The sequence below is a fragment of the Vicugna pacos genome, chromosome X (assembly GCF_048564905.1).
Source record: "Vicugna pacos chromosome X, VicPac4, whole genome shotgun sequence".
NCBI classification, from domain to species: domain Eukaryota; kingdom Metazoa; phylum Chordata; class Mammalia; order Artiodactyla; family Camelidae; genus Vicugna; species Vicugna pacos.
In genome coordinates this window covers 43,806,540-43,826,841 of record NC_133023.1, presented here as the reverse complement: position 1 = coordinate 43,826,841, position 20,302 = coordinate 43,806,540, and the positions used below count along the sequence as shown (strand labels likewise).

At 38.8% G+C, this 20,302-nt stretch overlaps 1 protein-coding gene across 2 annotated transcripts in view; it reads left to right on the top strand.

Moving 5' to 3' along the window:
* Nucleotides 1–72: 72 nt before the first annotated feature.
* Nucleotides 73–20,302, top strand: part of PFKFB1 (6-phosphofructo-2-kinase/fructose-2,6-biphosphatase 1) — a 60,026-nt gene continuing 39,796 nt past the window's right edge. Inside the window, exon 1 of one of the 2 annotated variants that reach the window (XM_072956517.1) lies at nt 73–451. In XM_072956517.1, coding sequence (XP_072812618.1) covers nt 424–451 — 28 coding nt within the window. In that variant the 5' untranslated portion in view covers nt 73–423. Of the gene's footprint in view, nt 452–4,853; nt 4,951–20,302 lie in introns of those variants that run through there. The other variant, XM_072956518.1, reaches the window with a different exon arrangement.

The window sequence follows — 20,302 nt, the reverse complement described above, 5'->3', positions numbered from 1 at the left end:
AGGAAATGAAAATTTTCATTGCTCTTGCTTCATAGTACCAAATCACTTTCCAGTAAGGGATCATGCCCATTTACACTGAAGACCAATCTGAAACAGCCCTAAGGAAATCCAGATCTTGCCTGCTTCCATTGCTGATTTTAATTTCCCCATTCTGCAGTAGCTTGTTAATATTAGTTCTGACCTTTGGGGCAAGGTGAACACATGGTTGGCCTGAAGAGAAAAGGCTCCGGGTGACTCAGGAACTTCTTTGGCTACTACAGCAGCTGATATTTCAACAGAGGGCACACACCCCATCTTACCAAGGGTACTTCTCCGGCCTTCCCAGGGAACCAACGAGCGCTTCCAGACTCCCTGTTTGATGCCATCCTCTGCAACTGCTTTGGGGGTCTAAATGCAAGAGAGCCGTGTATTGGATAATTAGCGATGGAAGAAAGAACCTCTAGGAGAACAGGTAGGTGGGACAGAAGGAAAAATAGGAGCCAACACAACCCTAAATCCATTCTTTAGGCTCTCTGGAAAGTTTTCTTGGAATAGGTGGTCACTTGAAGTGTGCATTAAAGGGTATGGAAATTTTTTCTTTAAAAATAAAGGGTATGGGAAGTTGGGGAAAATATGATTTTTATATGTAATTATCTAGTTTCTGTCCATTCTAAGCTGTCTTTGTGGGACACTGGCCCAAAGGGCAGTTCCCTAGCACCTTTAGAATTCTCTCTAACTTGAACTAGTCCAGGTTTGAATGAGCTGGATGATAGAGATTATATCTCTTACCTCCTAACTGGTGTACAAAGTAGGGCTGGTATGCTGTGGCCCTTTGAACAAGCTGTTTAGCTTCTCTGGGCTTCACTATCCTCCTCACTAAAATAGAAGTTAAAGTCTCTAGCTTATTTCCCTCAGAGGACTGTTGCAAGGTGAAGAGGAGTGGGAGGACAGGAACCAAAGCTCTTTGGAAATACTTCAGGACTTCTGTGCTCTGTCTTAGTGATCCTACTTTTTCTGTAGCCTCCACAGGCAATACTACCCACAACCCTCCAGCTATACTTCTTCCTGAATGACTATGGTCTATGGAGATCTACTCCTAGGACTAGGATAGAGTAATCCTTGGGCCCCAGTCATGGAACTGAAAGTAGTGGGAGGATGGTGAGGTAGGGCAGTGGCTAAGAAGGAAGTGGATCCTAGGCTGCTGCCATAGAGGTCCTGATATTCTCATATGGGCACCTGACCTATAAGCATGTGGCCAATCTCTCCTTTTCACCCTAACTCCAAACAAATGTATTCACACCAAGAATCCACACACTCCAAGAATTACCAATAGGAAGACCCCATTTGTGATTTTGTTGCCCATCAGTACTGTCTTGATACTGCTTTTAATGGGATTCTTCTGTACACCCCATTCTTTGGGAAAATAATCAGGATCTGTGGGCCTCAGGAAGTCACACTTTATGCTTTTCCTCTATAGAGTTAACCCCATACTAGAATTTGTGGCTAGTTCTTAGTCTCAAGTGAGCCTCTGATACTGAGTGAACTTTATTTTCTGTAACCAGTTAAGTGCATCTTTCAGAGAGCAGGGCAGTGGGGTGGACTTCATTCTTTTGTTTATTCTGTTCTGCCCCATTCCAGGTGGAGAAACCTTCTAGATCCTAATACCACATTCTACCTTCAGACCAATTTAGTTCCCCCACTCAGTTCCCTGCATAGCTCTTTTTTTTTATAACATTTATTTATTGAAAGGGGATTATTTGTCCACATGTTCATCTCATCCAGGGCAGAGAGATGTACATTGTACAGACACTCATTGGACAAATGTCTCTTCTGTGCCAGGGCCTGAGCTAGACACCTGGAAACATAGATTACAGATAACTGAGAGCCAGTCTCTATCCTTAAGGAGCCCAGAGTCTACTAGGAAAGTAGACTGGTAAAACACTGGTGGATACTTGCTCAGATAGACAGAAGCATATAGGCAACGTGAGAACCAAAGCCAAGGATACAGGGAAGGCTTCCCAGAGGAGGCAAGCATTGAGCCCGGCCTTGAAGTGAATCAGATTTCATTGAGAATGGAAGGGAAAAGAAGGTATTCCTGGCTGAGCAAAGGCCAAGAGGCAAAAACGTACACAGTAAGTTTGGGAGCCCAATGAGTCAGCTGGTACAGTTTAACCATGGAGATCTAAGACATGGCTGGAGAGGTAGGTTTGACTGAGAAGTGCCCGGGCTGAGGCCTTTTGGTAAAGCCTGTTTAATTCTCCTGCTTCTGGGATCAGAATTGATAACAGTGGTTTAAGCGTGCGCGCGCATACACACACATACACACCCCTAGTTCCGGGCAGTTTTAAGTTGGGTTTTGAAGCCTGGACCCCATGTTTACCTTTTGGATCTTGCCAAAAGCCCGCTAGTCTCCTATCTCAGATTTCCTGCTGCTAAAATTATCTTCCTGCCTCTTGGCAGGGTCATGAGGACAAAATTGTAAACATAGAAGAGGGGTTCATGTGACTGGATTGATTACCTTGGACAAGCCACTTTCCCTCCCTAGACCTCAGCTTCTGAGGCTAGTGAGAATGTTTAGAAGGAGCAACTATGATAAATAATATGTTTTTTTGTGGGCCAGGGAAAACATACATGTAAAGGGTTATTATTAAGATTATTAGAGTTAACAGAGTGATACCAGTTAGGTGACTTATTAGGATTAAGAGAGTTGTATCTTCCAAAGTCTAGTTCTAAGACTCTAAATGTTCTAAGCTAATCTGGAAGACCACATCCTTAAATAAAGCTAGATTGATCAATTAATCAAAGGGAAAAAAGAACCTAGACCGGGAAAAATCAGGTCCCCATTGTTCTACTCCTGACTTGGTGACTTAATTTGCTATAGGACCTTAGGAAAATAATTCCCCTCTCTAGGCCTCCATTTTCTTACCTGAGAGGGTTGGAAAAAATGATTTCTAGGGGGCTTCAGTCTCACAAAAGAGTGACAGTGAATTAATCTTTTTAATTGATTTATATGAGCTCTTTATTTATTATAAACATTAACTTTTTGTCATAACATTGTAAGTTTCCTTTACAGAGTGTTTCCTGAATGCTCAGCATTACATTAGAAGCTGCAGATTAGTCTAAGAGGTGATTGATCTTTTACAATCACAGTGTCAGGTAATATATATTGAATATTTCCCAGATTGCTTTACATGTGTTAACACACTGAATCATCAACAACCCTAAGGGAGTAGGTACTCTTATGAGATGGAAAACTCAAGGCACTGAAAAGTTAAGTCTTCTGCCCAGGGTCTCATAGTAAAGGGCAGAGGTGGAATTCCACTCAGTAGTATGGCTCCAGAGCCCATTGCTTTGAACCACTGTGATCTACTGCCTCAGTAGGTTCATTTAGAAGGGCAGGCTCTGAAATATATTGAAAGTTTGATATGATTTAAACACAAAAACTGGAGGGAATCTAACCCTTGTGTAGACTAGGATGCTGAGAATGTATTTTAGGGAACTTCTTAAAAGACAAAGTGGAGCTGAGAGCACTGGAGGGCAGGGATTAGAGATTTCTATCCCCAAGAGATTGCCCCTGTATAGCCCATCTTAGTGGAAGAAATTGAGCTTCCTGGTAGCCAATCACTGGAGGTTCATCGGGGGTGGGAAGGTGGCAAAAGAATGAAATAAGAACACACTTGGACATCTTCCAGGTAAGCTATGCTGTTAGATGAGTTCTGTACATAAAAGTCTCAAAACAACCAGGGGGAGGGGAGAGGGTAAAGGGGAGACATTTGGGTACGATGGCTCTGGCCTATGGACCTGTCCTACTTTGAGGCCATTGCTCCCTACTCCCCACACTCTGCCTGCTACAGCCTCCACCCTAAGCCACATAGCTTGGCATGAAGAACTTTAGCTGGGTTCTGGGTCAGATCACGATCCCTTTTTCCCTAGAGCACCTGATGGCAGCTGGCAGTCACATGGGCAGTGCTTACCATCTCTTCCCCTAGCAATGTCTGCATTCACTCCTCTTCCCAAGGTGTCAGGTTTACTCTGATTTATTTAGACTTGGCTGGAGAGAGCATAAAGATGATCAGATAGTGCCCATCTCTCCAGGAGTGCCCGGGGCAGCACATTTTAAGGGAGAGAGAGACCCTTTGGTAGGAAAGGTAGCAGAATTCTGGGGAACACAAGGGTTGCAATGCCAATTTGGGTGGGGGTGGGTGGACAGTGAGGCAGCGAACTTTCTAATTCCAGTTCAGGCCTTTGATTGCTAGCTCAAAGCATTCTGTTTTTCAGTAGGGACTTTGTGTTTGTGTATTTGTACTTGGGAAATTTGCATTTCTGATTTGGATCTCTGTTTCTGATTTGGAACTTGACATTCTACTTGGGCCCGTTTTTTATTTCAAAGCTGTGAAAGCTGCTGAGATCTGCCTCCATCACCTTCGCCTCCCCACCCCGTGCAGGATATAAGCACATGATCTTTGGTCTTTTATTTGCATACTCTACTAGTCCTGTCTTCATTGGAGGGAAGTGACTGGCCAGACCTGAGCTGTCTTGCTGGCTGCCTTCCTTGCTGGGCTTCAACTTATCTCCTATGTACACAGCCCTTGGAGTTCAGAGACCTCTGCTGATCTCTGCCCAACGTCTCCTTCTCTGCATCCAAGCCCCCACTGGTACATACAGGAGCAGAGGCAGACAAAGCAGGCAAGGACTAGGAAAGAGGAGAGAGGCTGGAGACAGGCTGCCAGAAGGCTCAGAGCCCCAGCGCACCTCCCTGTTCCAACTCTGTCCACCTTCTGCTATAGTCTCAGCAACAGAAAAGACAGCTAATAAGACAGGAAGTGAGGCCCAGTACCTTCTGGACAGTGGTGTCATTAGCTACGACGCCTAAGATGTCTCGAGAGATGGGAGAGCTCACCCAAACCAGGTTGCAGAAGATCTGGATTCCACACAGCAGCGGCAACAGCGGGCTGCGACGGAGGAGGGGCTGTAAGTGGGGTTTGCTTCCTTGGGTTTCAAGGCGGTGGTGGTAGAATGGGTATAGAAGACAAGCCCCCCCATCCACTCCTATTCCAATTCCGACCTGAAAGTTGGAATAGATAAGCAGTTAGATGAAATAGCTGTAGGATAACAAGAGGCTTAATGTCAGAAAAGGTAGAGAAAGAATGAGAGAAAGAAAGACAGTAAGAGAGAGATGAAGACAGAAAAAAATGAGGATATGTAAAGACCATCTTAATCAGAGGGATTTTTGACTAGGATTTTTTTTTCTTTCTTATCCAGAGCTTATTTGGAATGCTTCCTGTTTGAAATTTGGTGTTTCTAGTTCAGAACTGTTCAATGTTAGCTTAAAATGTTTTATTTGGGTGACTTCAGTGAAGTGTCTGGAAATTGGTCCTGTCAGATAGTGCTTGGGTGAAATAAGATGATGGTTCCTGGCACTGATTCTCAGGGGACAGGTGCTGGGTACATAAAAGTACCATATCATTGGTCGGTTTTGCTTCTCCCCTTTCTCAAGCGTCTTCTAATAAACTGCCTACTGGGTTGGGAAAGGCTGGGTGTCCTGTCTCCTGCATTGCCTTCTTGGCACATATGGATACTTGCTGCTCTGGGGATTTGAGGGAGAAGACACTCAGTCTCTCGGGAACAGCCTGCTGGTGTAACGTTCACTTTGAAAATTTATGAAGGAGCAGGTTCAAAGCAGAAGCAAGCAAAACCTGTAAATATAGATTTTAAGTGGATTATACCATGTCCCATAGATAATAAAGGACAGTTGTGGACCAAGATGCTTTTAGCCCAAGGATTTTGGCCTGAGGAGCCATAAGGTGGGTGGAGATAAGACAGCTGTGGACTGTGGGACCCAGACATCTCAAGGACCAGCTGACCAAGCTTCCACTAGAGGAGGTCCAGGCCCAGGGCTAATGAGTTGGTTGTTTAGAAGAACCAGGAAGATGTAAGATGTTAAATATTCTGCATAGAATGAAGGCTGTGGATGAAGGAAGAGGGGAAAAACCAGCTTCCTTTTCCTTCCTCCTCCTCTCCACCAGCAGTTTCAATCACTTATCTGGAGATCTAGGAGCTTAGATGAGACTGAGAATTACGTCCCACCCCCACCCACCAAGGCACCCCTGATCCTTTCCAAGGGGCTGTTGGATTTAGCTGGCAAGCAGGCAAGCCACTCTCTGCATACCTGGATCTCCCATAGTTAGGACCCTAATATTCCTGGGAACTCTGTCTTCCAGTTTGGAGAAATAATATCCATAAATCATCTAATATAGTCTCTGTCACATAGAGGGTGCAAAGTAATATGTGCTAACTTTAGTTCTGAGCCTTTCTTTCCTCAGCTATAAGACAAGAATTTATACCTACCTCCCCATGTTGTTGGGATGATTCAGACTGCCTAGGTTTGAGTCTCAGCTCTGCCACTTCCCGCCTCTGTGACCTTGAACAAGTCTCTTAATTTATCTGTGCTTCCTTTTCCTCATCTGTAAAAAGAAGTTAATAATAGTATTGTTGTGAAGATTAGAGAGCTAAAGCAAATAAAATGCTTAGAGAGAGTTCACCGCATAGTGAGTACTCAATAAATGTTAGTTGTTGTTGCTATTATTATTGTTTAAACGAGAAGGTGGGTGTGTGGTCTTTTTACCCATCATATCTCCAGCATCAAGCCTGGAGCCTGGCACATAGCAGACACTCAGTACATGGTCACTTTTACTCCCAGTCTACCATTCACCATAGCCAAGCTTGGGGCTCTGTGTGTACAAGGGAGTAACTCATTAGTGATTGACTGTATTATGTTAGCCCATAGACACAATAAACTTAGTGCCTTGGACAATATCTGCCTCAGCTCCATTGCTGGGGAGACCAGGCTATTTACCCCAGAAAGACCTGAATCCTGTTTTACTTGGAGCATCCTCTCTAGAAGACCTGCCTGACCCCAAAGGGGGCAGTGGAGGAGGGGAGGCACACAATCATTTAATGGTGTTGTTCTGAGGATTAAATGCATTAGCTTGTGTAAAGTGCTTGAATAGCTGTGTATATTCATCTGTGACTTATTTTTCTCATTCAACGTTATGTTTTGTATTGCCACTTATATTATTGTTGCATGCAGTTGTAGCTTGTTTATTCTCCTTGCTGTGTAATACTTTATTAATATCCCATGGTTTATTATCCATCATACTGTTGATGAACATTTAGGTAGTTTCTAGGTCGAGGTTATGAGCAATAATGCTATGAAAATTTATGTCCCCATAAGTTTTGGAATCAGTTTTCCAAGTTACACACACAAACATGCATATATACAGACAAAACTTTTGGGACTTTGATTGGAATTATAATCAATCTGTAGATCAACTTAAGGAGAGTTAACATCTTTGTGATATTGAGTCTTCCGTAAACATGGTATGTCTCTCAATCTATTTAAACTGTATTCATGTTACTTGAGTGAAGTTTTATAATTTAAAAGGGCTTGCACATCATTGTAAGACATTTTTTGCTTATTTTTTGCTTATTTTGCATATATCTTTTTAGAATATTACATTTTATACCAATTTATTGCTAATGTATACAAATATAATTGTGTTTTTTGTATAATGTTTTTGTAACTAGCAAACCTGCTAAACTTTCCTATTAATTTTGATAATTTATATGGAAATGACAGTTTTCTTTTTCCCCTTCTGATTCTTATTTTTTAATCTCTTTTTCTTGCATTACTGCAGTGCTAGAACTTCATACCTGCAGTACACGCACACTGTTTTCATTCAGTACAATGTTGAATAGAAATGTTAATATTATACATCTTTATGTTGAACTTAATTTTAAAGCGAATGCTTTTTAAAGTTTCACAATTAAGTTTGCTGTGATATTTTTGTAGATACCATTTAACAGATTAGGGACGTTCCAGTTTGTTCTTAGTCTACCAATTGGAATTTTTTTTTAAAATGAGTAGATGTCGAATTTTATAAACATGTTTTCTGTATCCACTGAGATGAAGGTTAATTTTGTATTTTAACCTGTTAATGTGAATTACATTAGAGATTTTTCTTGTTTTGAACTTATCTTGCAGTCCTAAAATAAATAAAAACTGCTGGACTTAGTTTGTTAATATTTTGTTTAAGAATTCGGCATTTTGTTCATGAATGAGATTGGCCTGTACTTTTTCCATTCTCATGGTCCCCTGTTTGATTTTGGTGTCATAGAATGAAGTGGGAACTATTTCCTTTCGTTCTATTTTCTGGTAGAGGTTGTCCAAGGAACTATTTGTTCTTTAAATATTTGGCACAACTTCCAAGTAAAACCATTTGGGCCTTTGTAAGAAAAATTTTAACGGATACAATCTTTTAAATAGTTGTAGAATCATTCCAGTTTGCTATTTCTTCTTGACAGTTTTGTTTAATTATGATTTCCTAGGAATTTTTCTATTTCACATCACTTTTCAAATTTATTTGCATAAAGTTTTTATCTTTGTATTTTTGAAATCTCTGTTGCACTTTCAGTTATATCCTCTTATCCTTGTTTATCTGTACCTTCTCTTTTTCCCTTTTGATCAATATTGCTAGAAGTTTGTCACTTTTATAAGTTTTTTTTTAGATAGTCAACTTTTTGGCTTTCTGATTCTTTCTTTTATGTCTTTATTTTTATTTAGCTATTTTCCTTATCATTGTTCAATTTTTTCACTTTCTTTGGACTTATTCTGTTGTTCTTTTTTAACTTCTGGAGTTAAATGCACAGCTCATTAATTTTCAGACTTTCTTCCTTTTGAATATAAACATCTGATGCTATAATTTGCCTACTAAACAGGAATGATATTCCACAGATACATAATTGTATGGACATATAAATTAAAAATATGTCCAGACTATTTCATAAATAGGCACTGCTCCAGGCTTTCTTGGTTTCTTCATCACTTACCCAGTTGCCCTGGCCACCTCGGTTCCTTTCCCAGTACTGCTGGGATCTATATTTTATCATCTGGCAACTAAAAGGTTAATGCCTGGCACAGAAGAAGGCCTCCAGTAATTGGTGCCAGCCCTTGGGCCAGCTTCTGTTTCAACACATCAGTGCCCTTGCTATTTCCAGTTTGATTCCATTCTCGTTAGAAAACAAACTTCGTGTGATTTCAGTTTGAAATCTACTGAGATTTGCTTTATGCACCAACATATGGTAATTGTTGGTAAAAATTCCATGAGAACTTGAAAAAAATGTACATTTTAAAATTGGGTTCAGAGTACTATATACTTCAATTAAGTCGTGTTTGTTAATCCAGCTCCAATGCCCTATATTATTCCTTGGTTTTGTCTGCTTGTTGATAAGGAAAATTTGTTACTATCTCCTTGTAGCTACGTCAATTTTGAAGCTTTGTAAATTGTTACAAACAAATTTAGAATTGCTATGTATTTCTGATAAATTGAATATTTATCAATGTGTAAGGAAGTTATTTCTAATAATCTAGTATCATTGGCATTTTGTCCTATAATCAATTTTTTTCTGATGTTAATATATATACATTCACTTTATTTAGTTTAATATTTGCCTGGTATACCTTTTCTTATACTTTAAAAATGTTTTTGATAGAGTATAATTCGCATACCATAAACCTCACCATTTTAAAGTCTACAACTTAATGGTTTTCAGTGTATTCACATGGTTGTGTACCATCACCACTAACTCCAGAACATTTTTATCACCCTCCCCAAAGAAACCCTATATTCCTTAGAGTCATTCCAGATTCCCTGCTCCCCTCAGCCAGTGACAACCACTGAAGTCTACTTATTGTCTCTATTGATTTGCCTATTCTGGACATTTCATGTAAATGGAATCATACAACATGTGGCCTTTTGTATCTGGGTTCTTCCATTGGGCATAAGGTTTTTAAGGTCAATTCATGTTGTAGCATGTGTAGATACTTCATTCCTTTTGTAGCTGAATAATTATCTATTGTATAGCTATACCACATTTTGTTTATACATTCATTAATTGATGGAAATTTGGGTTGTTTCTGCTTTTGGCTATTATGAATAGTGCTGCCATGAACATTCTTGTACAAGTTTTTGGGGGGGACATATATTTTCATTTCTCCTGAATATATACCTAGGAGTGGAATTGCTGAGTCATCTGGTAACTCTGTCTATAATGCTTTGAGGATCTGCCAAACTGTTTTTCCAAAGTGGCTTCACCATTTTATATTCCCAAAAGCAAGTGTTCAAATTTCCCTGTATCCTCATTAACACTTCTTATTGTCCATTTTTAAAAAAAAATTATAGCCATCCTAAGTAGGTATGAAATGATATCTTATAATTCTCATTTTCAAATTACTAATGACTAATAGTGTTGAGCATCTTTTCATATACTTATTGGCCATTTATATATCTTTTTTGAGGAAATGCCTATTCAGATTCTGTCCTCACTTTAAAACTGGGTTATTTATCTTTTTATTTGGATTGATTTGTAACAGTTCTTTTTATATTCTAGAAACTAGCTATATAATTTGCAAATATTTACTCCCATTCTGTGGGTTGTCTTTTCATTTTCTTGATAATGTCTTTTGAGGCACAAAAGTTCTTAATTTTAATGAGGTCCAATTTTCCTATTTTTTTCTTTTATTGCTTGTGCCTTAGCTGTCATATCCCAGAAGCCATTGTCTAATCCAAAGTCACAATGATTTATGCGTAGCTTTTCTTCTAAGAGTTTTATAGTTTTAGCTCTTACATTTAGGCCTTTGACCTATTTTGAGTTAATTTTTGCATATGGTGTGACATAGAAGTCCAACTTCATTCTCTACATGTGGATATTAAGTTGTCCCAGCACTATTAGTTGAAGACTCTTTCCCCCACTGAATTGTTTGGCACCCTTGATGAAAATCAATTGACCATAAATTAGAGAATTCTTTCTGAGTTCTCAGTCCTATTCCATTGGTATATATATCTATCCTTATGCCAATGCAAAACTGTCTTTATTACTATAGCATTTTTAGTTAAGTTTCAAAATTGGAAAGTGTGAGTCTTCCAACTTTGTTCTCCTTTTTCAAGATGATCATGGTTCTTCTAGGCTCCTTGAATTTCCATATGAATTTTAGGATCAACTTGTCAGTTTCCGCAAAGAAGTCAGCTGGGATTTTGATAATGATTGTGTTGAATCTGTAGACCAATTAGAAAATATTGACAATTTAACACTATTAAGTCTTATGACTATGAACATGGGATGTTGTTCCATATATTTAGGTCCTCTTTAACTTCTTTCAACAATATTTTATAGTTTTCAGAGTATGAGTCTTGTATTTCTTCTAAGTATTCCTAAATATTTTGATGCTATTGTAAATTGGATTATTTTTATTAATTTCATTTTGTTTGTTCTTGCATCTTTATAGAAATGTAATAGATTTTAAAATATTGGTCTTGTATCCTGAAACATTGCTGAGCTCATTTATTAATCCTAATAAGTAAGTTTTTAGAGGATTCCTTGGATTTTCTACATATAAGATAGTTTTATTTCTTCTTTTCCAATCTGTATGCTTTTTTATTTTATTTTATTTTTTAAACATTTTTTATTGATTTATAATCATTTTACAATGCTGTGTCAAATTCCAGTGTTCAGCACAATTTTTCAGTCATTCATGGACATATACACACTCATTGTCACATTTTTTTCTCTGTGATTTATCATAACATTTTGTGTATATTTCCCTGTGCTATACAGTGTAATCTTGTTTATCTATTCTACAATTTTGAAATCCCAGTCTATCCCTTCCCACCCTCTACCCCCCTGGTAACCACAAGTCTGTCTTCTCTGTCCATGAGTCTTTAGATTCCACATATGAGCGATCTCATATGGTATTTTCTTTCTCTTTCTGGCTTACTTCACTTAGAATGACATTCTCTAGGAGCATCCATGTTGCTGCAAATGACGTTATGTTGTCGGTTTTTATGGCTGAGTAGTATTCCATTGTATAAATATACCACCTCTTCTTTATCCAGTCACCTATTGATGGACATTTAGGCTGTTTCTATGTTTTGGCTATTGTAAATAGTGCTGCTATGAACATTGGAGTGCAGGTGTCATCCTGAAGTAGATTTCCTTCTGGATACAAGCCCAGGAGTGGGATTCCTGGGTCATATGGTAAGTCTATTCCTAGCCTTTTGAGAAATCTCCACACTGTTTTCCATAGTGGCTGCACCAAACTGCATTCCCACCAGCAGTGTAGGAGGGTTCCCCTTTCATCCACAGCCTCTTCAGCATTTGTCATTTGTGGATTTTTGAATGATGGCCATTCTGACTGGTGTGAGGTGATATCTCATTGTAGTATTGATTTGCATTTCTCTGATAATTAGTGATATTGAGCATTTTTTTCATGTGCTTTTTGACCATTTGTATGTCTTCCTTGGAGAATTGCTTGTTTAGGGCTTCTGCCCATTTTTGGATTGGGTTGTTTATTTGTTTCTTATTGAGTCATATGAGCTGCTTATATATTTCGGAGATCAAGCCTTTGTCGGTTTCACTTGCAAAAATCTTCTCCCATTCCGTAGGTTTTCTTCTTGTTTTATTTCTGGTTTCCTTTGCTCTGCAGAAGCTTGTAAGTTTCATTAGGTCCCATTTTTTTATTCTTGCTTTTATTTCTTCTAGGAGAAAATTTTTGAAATGTATGTCAGATAATGTTTTGCCTATGTTTTCCTCTGGGGGGTTTATTGTATCTTGTCTTATGTTTAAGTCTTTAATCCATTTTGAGTTGATTTTTGTATATGGTGTAAGGGTGTGTTCTAGCTTCATTGTTTTACATGCTGCTGTCCAGTTTTCCCAACACCATTTGCTGAAGAGACTGTCTTTATTCCAGTGTATATTCTTGCCTCCTTTGTCAAAGATTAGTTAACCAAAGGTTTGTGGGTTCATTTCTGGGCTCTCTATTCTGTTCCATTGGTCCATATGTCTGTTTTGGTACCAATACCATGCTGTCTTGATGACTGTAGCTCTATAGTATTGTCTGAAGTCTGGGAGAGTTATTCCTCCAGCCTCTTTCGTTCTCTTCAGTAATGCTTTAGCAATTCTAGGTCTTTGATGGTTCCATATAAATTTTATTATGATTTGTTCTAGTTCTGTGAAATATGTCCTGGGTAATTGGATAGGGATTGCATTAAATCAGTAGATTGCCTTGGGCAGTGTGACCATTTTAACAATATTGATTCTTCCAATCCCAGAGCATGGAATATCTTTCCATTTTTTAAAGTCTTCTTTGATTTCCTTCATCAATGGTTTATAGTTTTCTGTGTATAATTCTTTCACCTCCTTGGTTAGATTTATTCCCAGATATTTTATTACTTTGGGTGCTATTTTAAAGGGGATTGTTTCTTTACTTTTCTTTTTCTGTTGATTTATCGTTAGTGTAAAGAAATGCAACTGATTTTTGAACATTAATTTTGTAACCTGCTACCTTGCTGAATTCTTCAATCAGCTCTAGTAGCTTTTGTGTGGACCTTTTAGGGTTTTCTATATATAGTAACATGTCGTCAGCATATAATGACACTTTTACCACTTCTTTTCCAATTTGGATCCCTTTTATTTCTTTCTCTTGCCTGATTGCTGTGGCTAGGACTTCCAGGACTATGTTGAATAGGAGTGGTGATAGTGGGCATCCTTGTCTTGTCCCAGATTTTAGTGGGAAGCTTTTGAGTTTTTCACCGTTGAGAACTATGCTGGCTATAGGTTTGTCATATATAGCTTTTATTATGTTGAGATATGTTCCCTCTATACCCACTTTGGCGAGAGTGTTTATCATAAATGGTGTTGAATTTTATCAAATGCTTTTTCTGCATCGATTGAGATGATCATGTGGTTTCTGTCCTTTCTCTTGTTGATGTGATGTATTACATTAATTGATTTGCGTATGTTGAACCAGCCTTGTGTCCCTGGGATGAACCCCACTTGGTCATGATGTATAATCTTTTTTATGTGTTGTTGGATTCTATTTGCTAAAATTTTGGTGAGGATTTTGGCGTCTATGTTCATCAGTGATATGGGCCTATAATTCTCTTTTTTTGTAGTGTCTTTGCCTGGTTTTGGTATCAGGGTGATGGTGGCTTCATAGAATGAGTTTGGGAGTATTCACCCCTTTTCAATCATCTGGAAGAGTTTGAGAAGGACTGGTATGAGTTCTTCTTTGTATGTTTGGTAGAATTCCCCAGTGAAGCCGTCCGGTCCTGGACTTTTATTTGTAGGGAGGTTTTTAATTGTTATTTCTATTTCCTTTCTAGTGATCGGATTGTTCAAGTGTTCAGTTTCTTCTTGATTCGGTTTTGGTGGACAGTATGTTTCCAGAAACTTGTCCATCTCCTCTAGGTTATCTAGTTTGGTTCCATATAGTTTTTCATAATATTCTCGTATGATATTCTGTATTTCTATTTTGTTTGTTGTAATTTCTGCATTTTCCTTTCTTATTTTACTAATTTGTGCTGTCTCTTTTTTCTTCTTTGTGAGTTTGGCCAGAGGTTTGTCGATTTTATTTACTTTTTCAAAAAACCAGCTTTTGGTTTGGTTGATTTTTTCTATGGTCTTGTTAATGTCTATTATATTTAATTCCTCTCTGATCTTTATTATTTCCTTCCTTCTGCTGCTTTTTGGGGCTTTTTGTTCTTCTTTTTCTAATTCATTCAGGTGGTGGGTTAACTTGTTTATTTGAGATTGTTCTTGTTTTTTGAGGAAGGCCTGTATCACTATAAACTTCCCTCTTAGCACAGCCTTTGCTGTGTCCCATAGGTTTTGAGAGGTTGTGCTTTCATTATCATTTGTCTCAAGGTATTTTTTAATTTCAGCTTTGATTTCCTCATTGACCCATTGTTTTTTCAATAACATATTGATTAATCTCCATGCTTTTCTTTTTTTCTCCTTTGTTTCTCTGTTGTTGATTTCCAGTTTCATGGCATTGTGGTCAGTTAAGATGCTTGAGATAATTTCTATCTTCTTAAATTTGTTGAGGTTTCTTTTGTGTCCAAGTACATGATCGATCCTTGAAAATGTTCCATGTGCACTTGAAAAGAATGTATATTCTATTTTTTGGGGGTGTAATGCTCTGAAAATATCCACCAAATCTAGTTTTTCTATTGTAGTATTTAATTTCTCTGTTGCCCTGTGTATTTTCTGTCTGGAAGATCTGTCTAGTGATGTTAATGCAGTGTTAAAATCTCCAACTATGATTGTATTCCCATCAATATCCCCCTTTATCTCTGTTAGTAATTCTTGTATGTACTTAGGTGCTCCTATATTGGGTGCATATATATTAACGAGTGTAATGTCTTCATCTTGTATCACTCCTTTAATCATTATAAAAGTCCCTCTTTATCTTTCTTTATGGCCTTTGTTTTAAAGTCTATTTTGTCTGAAATCAGTACTGCAACACCTGCTTTTTTGGCTTTTCCATTTGCATGGAATATCCTTTTCCATCCTTTCACTCTCAATCTATATGTGTCCTTCTCCCTAAAGTGGGTCTCTTGTATGCAGCATATTGAAGGTTCTTGCTTTATTATCCACTCTGCCACTCTATGTCTTTTGACTGGAGCATTTAGTCCATTAACATTTACAGTCATTAATGATAGATGTGTGTTTATTGCCATTTTGAACTTATCTTTGCAGTTGAATTGGTATATCCTCTTTGTTCCTTTCTTCTTCCTTTTGTGATTTGGTAATTTTCCTTTGTATTATCAGGGATTTTATTTAATTTTGTGACTCCCTTGTAAATTTTTGACTTGTGGTTACCCTTTTTTGTAAATCTATTAACCTATACCTGTTTTTATTAAACTGATAATAACATGATCTCAAACCCATCCTACTGTTAAAAAAATTTAAAAAAGAAAGAAAAAAATTCTATATTTCCCTGCCTCCCTCTCCCCCTCTCAGTGATTTGTATGTCTTCTTTTATAATTTCGTGTTTTCTTTATTTGTAGTTCATGAGTTATCACCTTTCCAGTTGTGAGTTTCTCATTTCTGTAGCATCCTGCTGCTTTTCTATTTAGAGTAGACCTTCCAATATTTCTTTTAGCATGGGTTTAGTGTTGCTAAACTCCTGCAGCTTTTTTTTGTCTGTGAAACTCTTTATTTCTCCTTCTATCCTAAAGGATAGCCTTGCTGGATAAAGTATCCTAGGCTGCATCTTTTTTTCATTCAGGGTTTTGAATATATCTTGCCACTCCCTTCTAGCGTGTAGTGTTTGTGTAGAGAAATCAGCTGAGAGCCTTATGGGGGTTCCCTTGTAATTCATTCTTTGCTTTTCTCTTGCTGCCTTTAGAATCATTTCTTTATCCTTGACTCTGGCCATCTTGATTATGATATGTCTTCGTGTGTGTCTATTTGGATTCTTCCTGTTTGGGACCCTCTGAGCTTCCTGTACTTGGATATCTGATTCCTTCTTTAAGTTTGGGAAGTTTTCAGTCATGATTTCTTCAAAAACCTTTTCAATCCCCTTTGATCCTTCTTCCCCTTCTGGGACCCCTATTATGCGAAGATTGGGATGCTTTATATTATCCCATAGGTCCCTTATGCTATTATCATTATTTTTTATTTGCTTATCTTGTAGTTCTTCTGAATGGGTGCTTTCTGTTGCCCTGTCTTCTAGATCACTAATTCGTTCCTCTGCATTAACTAGTCGGCTTTGCTCAGCTATTAGATCATTCCTCATCTCTGTCAATGAGTTTACCCATTCTAATTGGCTCTTCTTTATAGCTTCAGTTTCATTTTTGACATATTTTATCTCTCTAAGCACTATCTCTTTTAATTCCTTCAGCAATTTGATCACTCCTTTTTTGAAATCTTGATCTAGTAGGCTATCGATGTCTATTTCATTGATCTTTCTTTCAGGGGATTCCTCTTGTTCTTTTATTTGGGAAAGGTTTCTCTGCTTCTTCATCTTGCTCATACCTCTCTGGCACTGTGGTTTATGGAGTATCAGTTGTCTATTTTGAATCTTAAGGATTTTATCTATCTAATGCCTATTTAGGAATAGAAGTTAGGAAAAAAGAAAAAAAAATAATAGAGAGAGAGAAGGATTTTTAAAAGAAGGGAGAAAGAGGGTTTGAAAACAGTGTATAATGAATAATAGAAGAGCGAGTTGAAGCAGAGTATTAATCAGGTTGAGACGTCCTTTTAAAACCTTAAAAGAAAAGAAAAAGAAAAAAAGGGGTGGGGAGATGAATAGATGTATTTGAAGCCTGTGTCTAATCAATAACAGGACATCAAAACCCAAGAGAAATAGAAATGAATTAAGAAGTAAAAATTAAGAGAGTAATTGAAAATAGAACAGGTAAAAACAGATTTAAGAACAAAACAAAAAACAAAACAAAAACAAAAACAAAAACAAAACACAAAACAAAACAAAAGGGGTTGTCGGTGTTCTCCTGCAGTCTGTGTGCTTTTAATGTGAAGTCCTTCTGTCTTAGTCCTGTTTTGGAAGCTCAGCTTGTTTTCATAGGCCCTCCGTTGGCGCCCTCTTCTGTGCTGCTCCCAGCACCTGTCGGCAAGCAGATTGCGCCACCTCCTAACACTGGGTCAGCTTCAGCTCTCCTCTGCTGTGGGCGGGTGGGTCACTGCCCTTCCGGATGCCGCAGTCAGATGTTGCAGACTTGCCAGGCAGGAGGGCGGGTGGTGCCCCCTCCCAGCACCTTGGTCAGGGGCTGTGTTCCTGCCCAACCGGCAGGGGGGCCGCTCTCCCACTGCCTACGCTGCCGGTAGCTCGGCTGCTCTGTGTGGCTGCGCGCTCCGCCCTGGTCGCGTTCCGCCCTGGCCGCGCTCCGCGGGTGGGCTCGGGGAAGACCGAGGGGCAGCCTCGTCCCTGCTCCGAGCCAAGACCCAGCTCCTTGTTTGTCTTTGTGGAGCAAGTTCTGTGAGGGACCAGGATGGAAGGATCTCACCTGCCCCGGGCTGTAGGCCCGTCTCAGTCTGGCCCTTGAGGCTGCTGAGCCCTTCGGTGCGGATGCAGGTTTCGCCCCTGCCCCCGCCTGGGTGCTAAGTGCCGGAGAATATGGCGGCTGTGCCTGGGCCCCGCCTCTCTTCCCCTGAAAAGTTTCCGCGGGTTTTCCGAGATGGGGGTATGGATCCTTCCCCCGAGAGCACATCAACCTTGCTGTTTTATGGAGGGCCCAGGTTGTCCTGTACACCCACAGCCACGGTGCCCAGCCCCTTGCAGTCCCCCGGAGCTGCCTCCGTGCAGCCGCCCCCGTCCTCCACCCGGCTTTTGCAGCCTGGCCCTGCCCGCCGCTGCCGGCCCGCGTCTCAGGCTGGGTGTCGGGGGGACGCTCTGTGCCCGTTTAACTTAGTTCTGTCAGACAAGGGCTGCTCTGTACAGATCCGAGCCTCGGAGGCTCCCCCTCCGTCCTGCTGGCCTCTCAGTTGGAGAGGGGAGACCCAGCGAGCAAGCGCCAGTCCTCCTTTGCCGCTCCCTCCCCACGGGACCCGTCCCACGCTGCTTTGCCTTTTGTTCTTTCTTTTTTCCTTTTCTCTTACCAGATTTTTGGCGTCTTTATCTTTTGAAGAGGGCGATGTTCTGTCGGAGTTCCGCAGGTGCTCTGGTTGGCTGAGTGAGTCTGTAGATGTGGATCTTGGTGTTTTTGTGGGAGAGGGTGACTTACAAGCGTCCTTCTACTCCGCCATCTTGCCTCTTTTCTCTGTATGCTTTTTATTTATTTTTCTCACCTAATTACCCACCAGAAATCTCTAATACAATGTTGAAAAAATTAAATGGTAATAGACATTCTTGTCTTATTCCTGATTTTAGAGGATTAGCATACAATCTTTCACCATTAAATGCCATATTAGTCATGAGTTTTTCATAGATGTCCTTTATCAGATTGAAGAACTTCCCTTCTAGTCTTAGTTTGTTGTGTGGTTTTTATCATGAAGGGGTGTTTAATTTTCACATGGCTTTTTTGTGTCCATTGAGATGATGATGTGGTTTTGGTCCGTTATCCTACAGATGTAGTCTATTATATTACTTAATTTTCAGAGGTCTAACCAACCTTGCATTCCAATAATAAAGCTAATTTGGTGACAGTTTATAAAATTTTTTATACTTTGCTAGATTCAATTTTCTAATACCTTGTTGAGAATTTTTGCATCTATATTCATAATGTATTGTTGTATAATTTTCTTTCTCTCTGGTAACTTTGTCTGCCTTTGGGATCACAGAAATACTGGCCTCAAGGAATGAGTTCAGGAATATTCCCTCCTATTCTCTTTTTTGAAAGAGCTTTTGAAGAATTGGTGTTAATTCCTTAAATATTTGATAGAATTCACCAGTGAAGCCATCTAATCCTGGACAGTACTTTTTGGCAAGGTTTTGGTTACTTATTTAATCTCTTTACTTGTTATAGACCAATTCAGATTTCTTTTCTTCTTGAGTCAGTTTTGGGAGTTTGTATTATTCTAATAATTTGCCCATTTCATCTAAGTCATCTATTGTGTTGGCATACAGTTGCTCATAGCATTCCCTTATAATTATTTTTATCTATATAGAGTCAGTAGTAACACTCCTCTTTCATTCCTGAATTTACTAATTTGAGGTTCTTTTCATCAATCTAACTAAAGATTTGTTAAGTTTGTTAATCTTTTCAAAGAACCAACTTTTGGGTTTGTTGATTTTCTTTAATGCTTTTCTATTCTCTCTCTAATGATTATATCCCTCCTTCTGGTTCATATACTTGTGAATTTTACAAAGTTATCTCTGATATTAATTTATAATTTTACTCCATTATGGTTAGAGAACATAATTTATATGATTTCAATCCTTTTAAGTTTATTATAGCTTATTTTATGACATAGACTATGATCTATCTTGGAGACTATTCAATCTGTGCTTGAGAAGAATGTGTATTCTGTTGTTTTGAATTGGAATGTTTTATAGATGTCTGTTAGGACTGGTTTGTGTATAGTGTTGTTCAAGTCTTCTATTTATCTGTTTATCTTCTGACTAGTTGTTCTATTCACTATTGAAAGTGGAATGTTAAAGTCTCCAACTATTGTCATTGAATTGTCTATTTCTCTCTTAGATTCTATCAGTTTTTGATCCATATATCTTGGGGCCCTGGTTTTAGGCATATATACTTATAATTATCATGTATTCCTTATGGTCTGAACTTTTTGTCATTATATAATGTCTGTATATACCTCTAGCAATGTTTTTCAACATCCCTTTCTTCTGATAGAGCTGGACACTGAGTATTAGAAATGGAAATTAGTATTAGAGTAATTAGTATTAGTATTAGAGATCCTAATATAGCCACTGCAATTTTCTTCTGGTTGCTCTTTGCATGGTGTATTTTTTACATTCTTTTACTTTCAATCTATTTGTATCTTTTAATCTAAAGTGTATCTT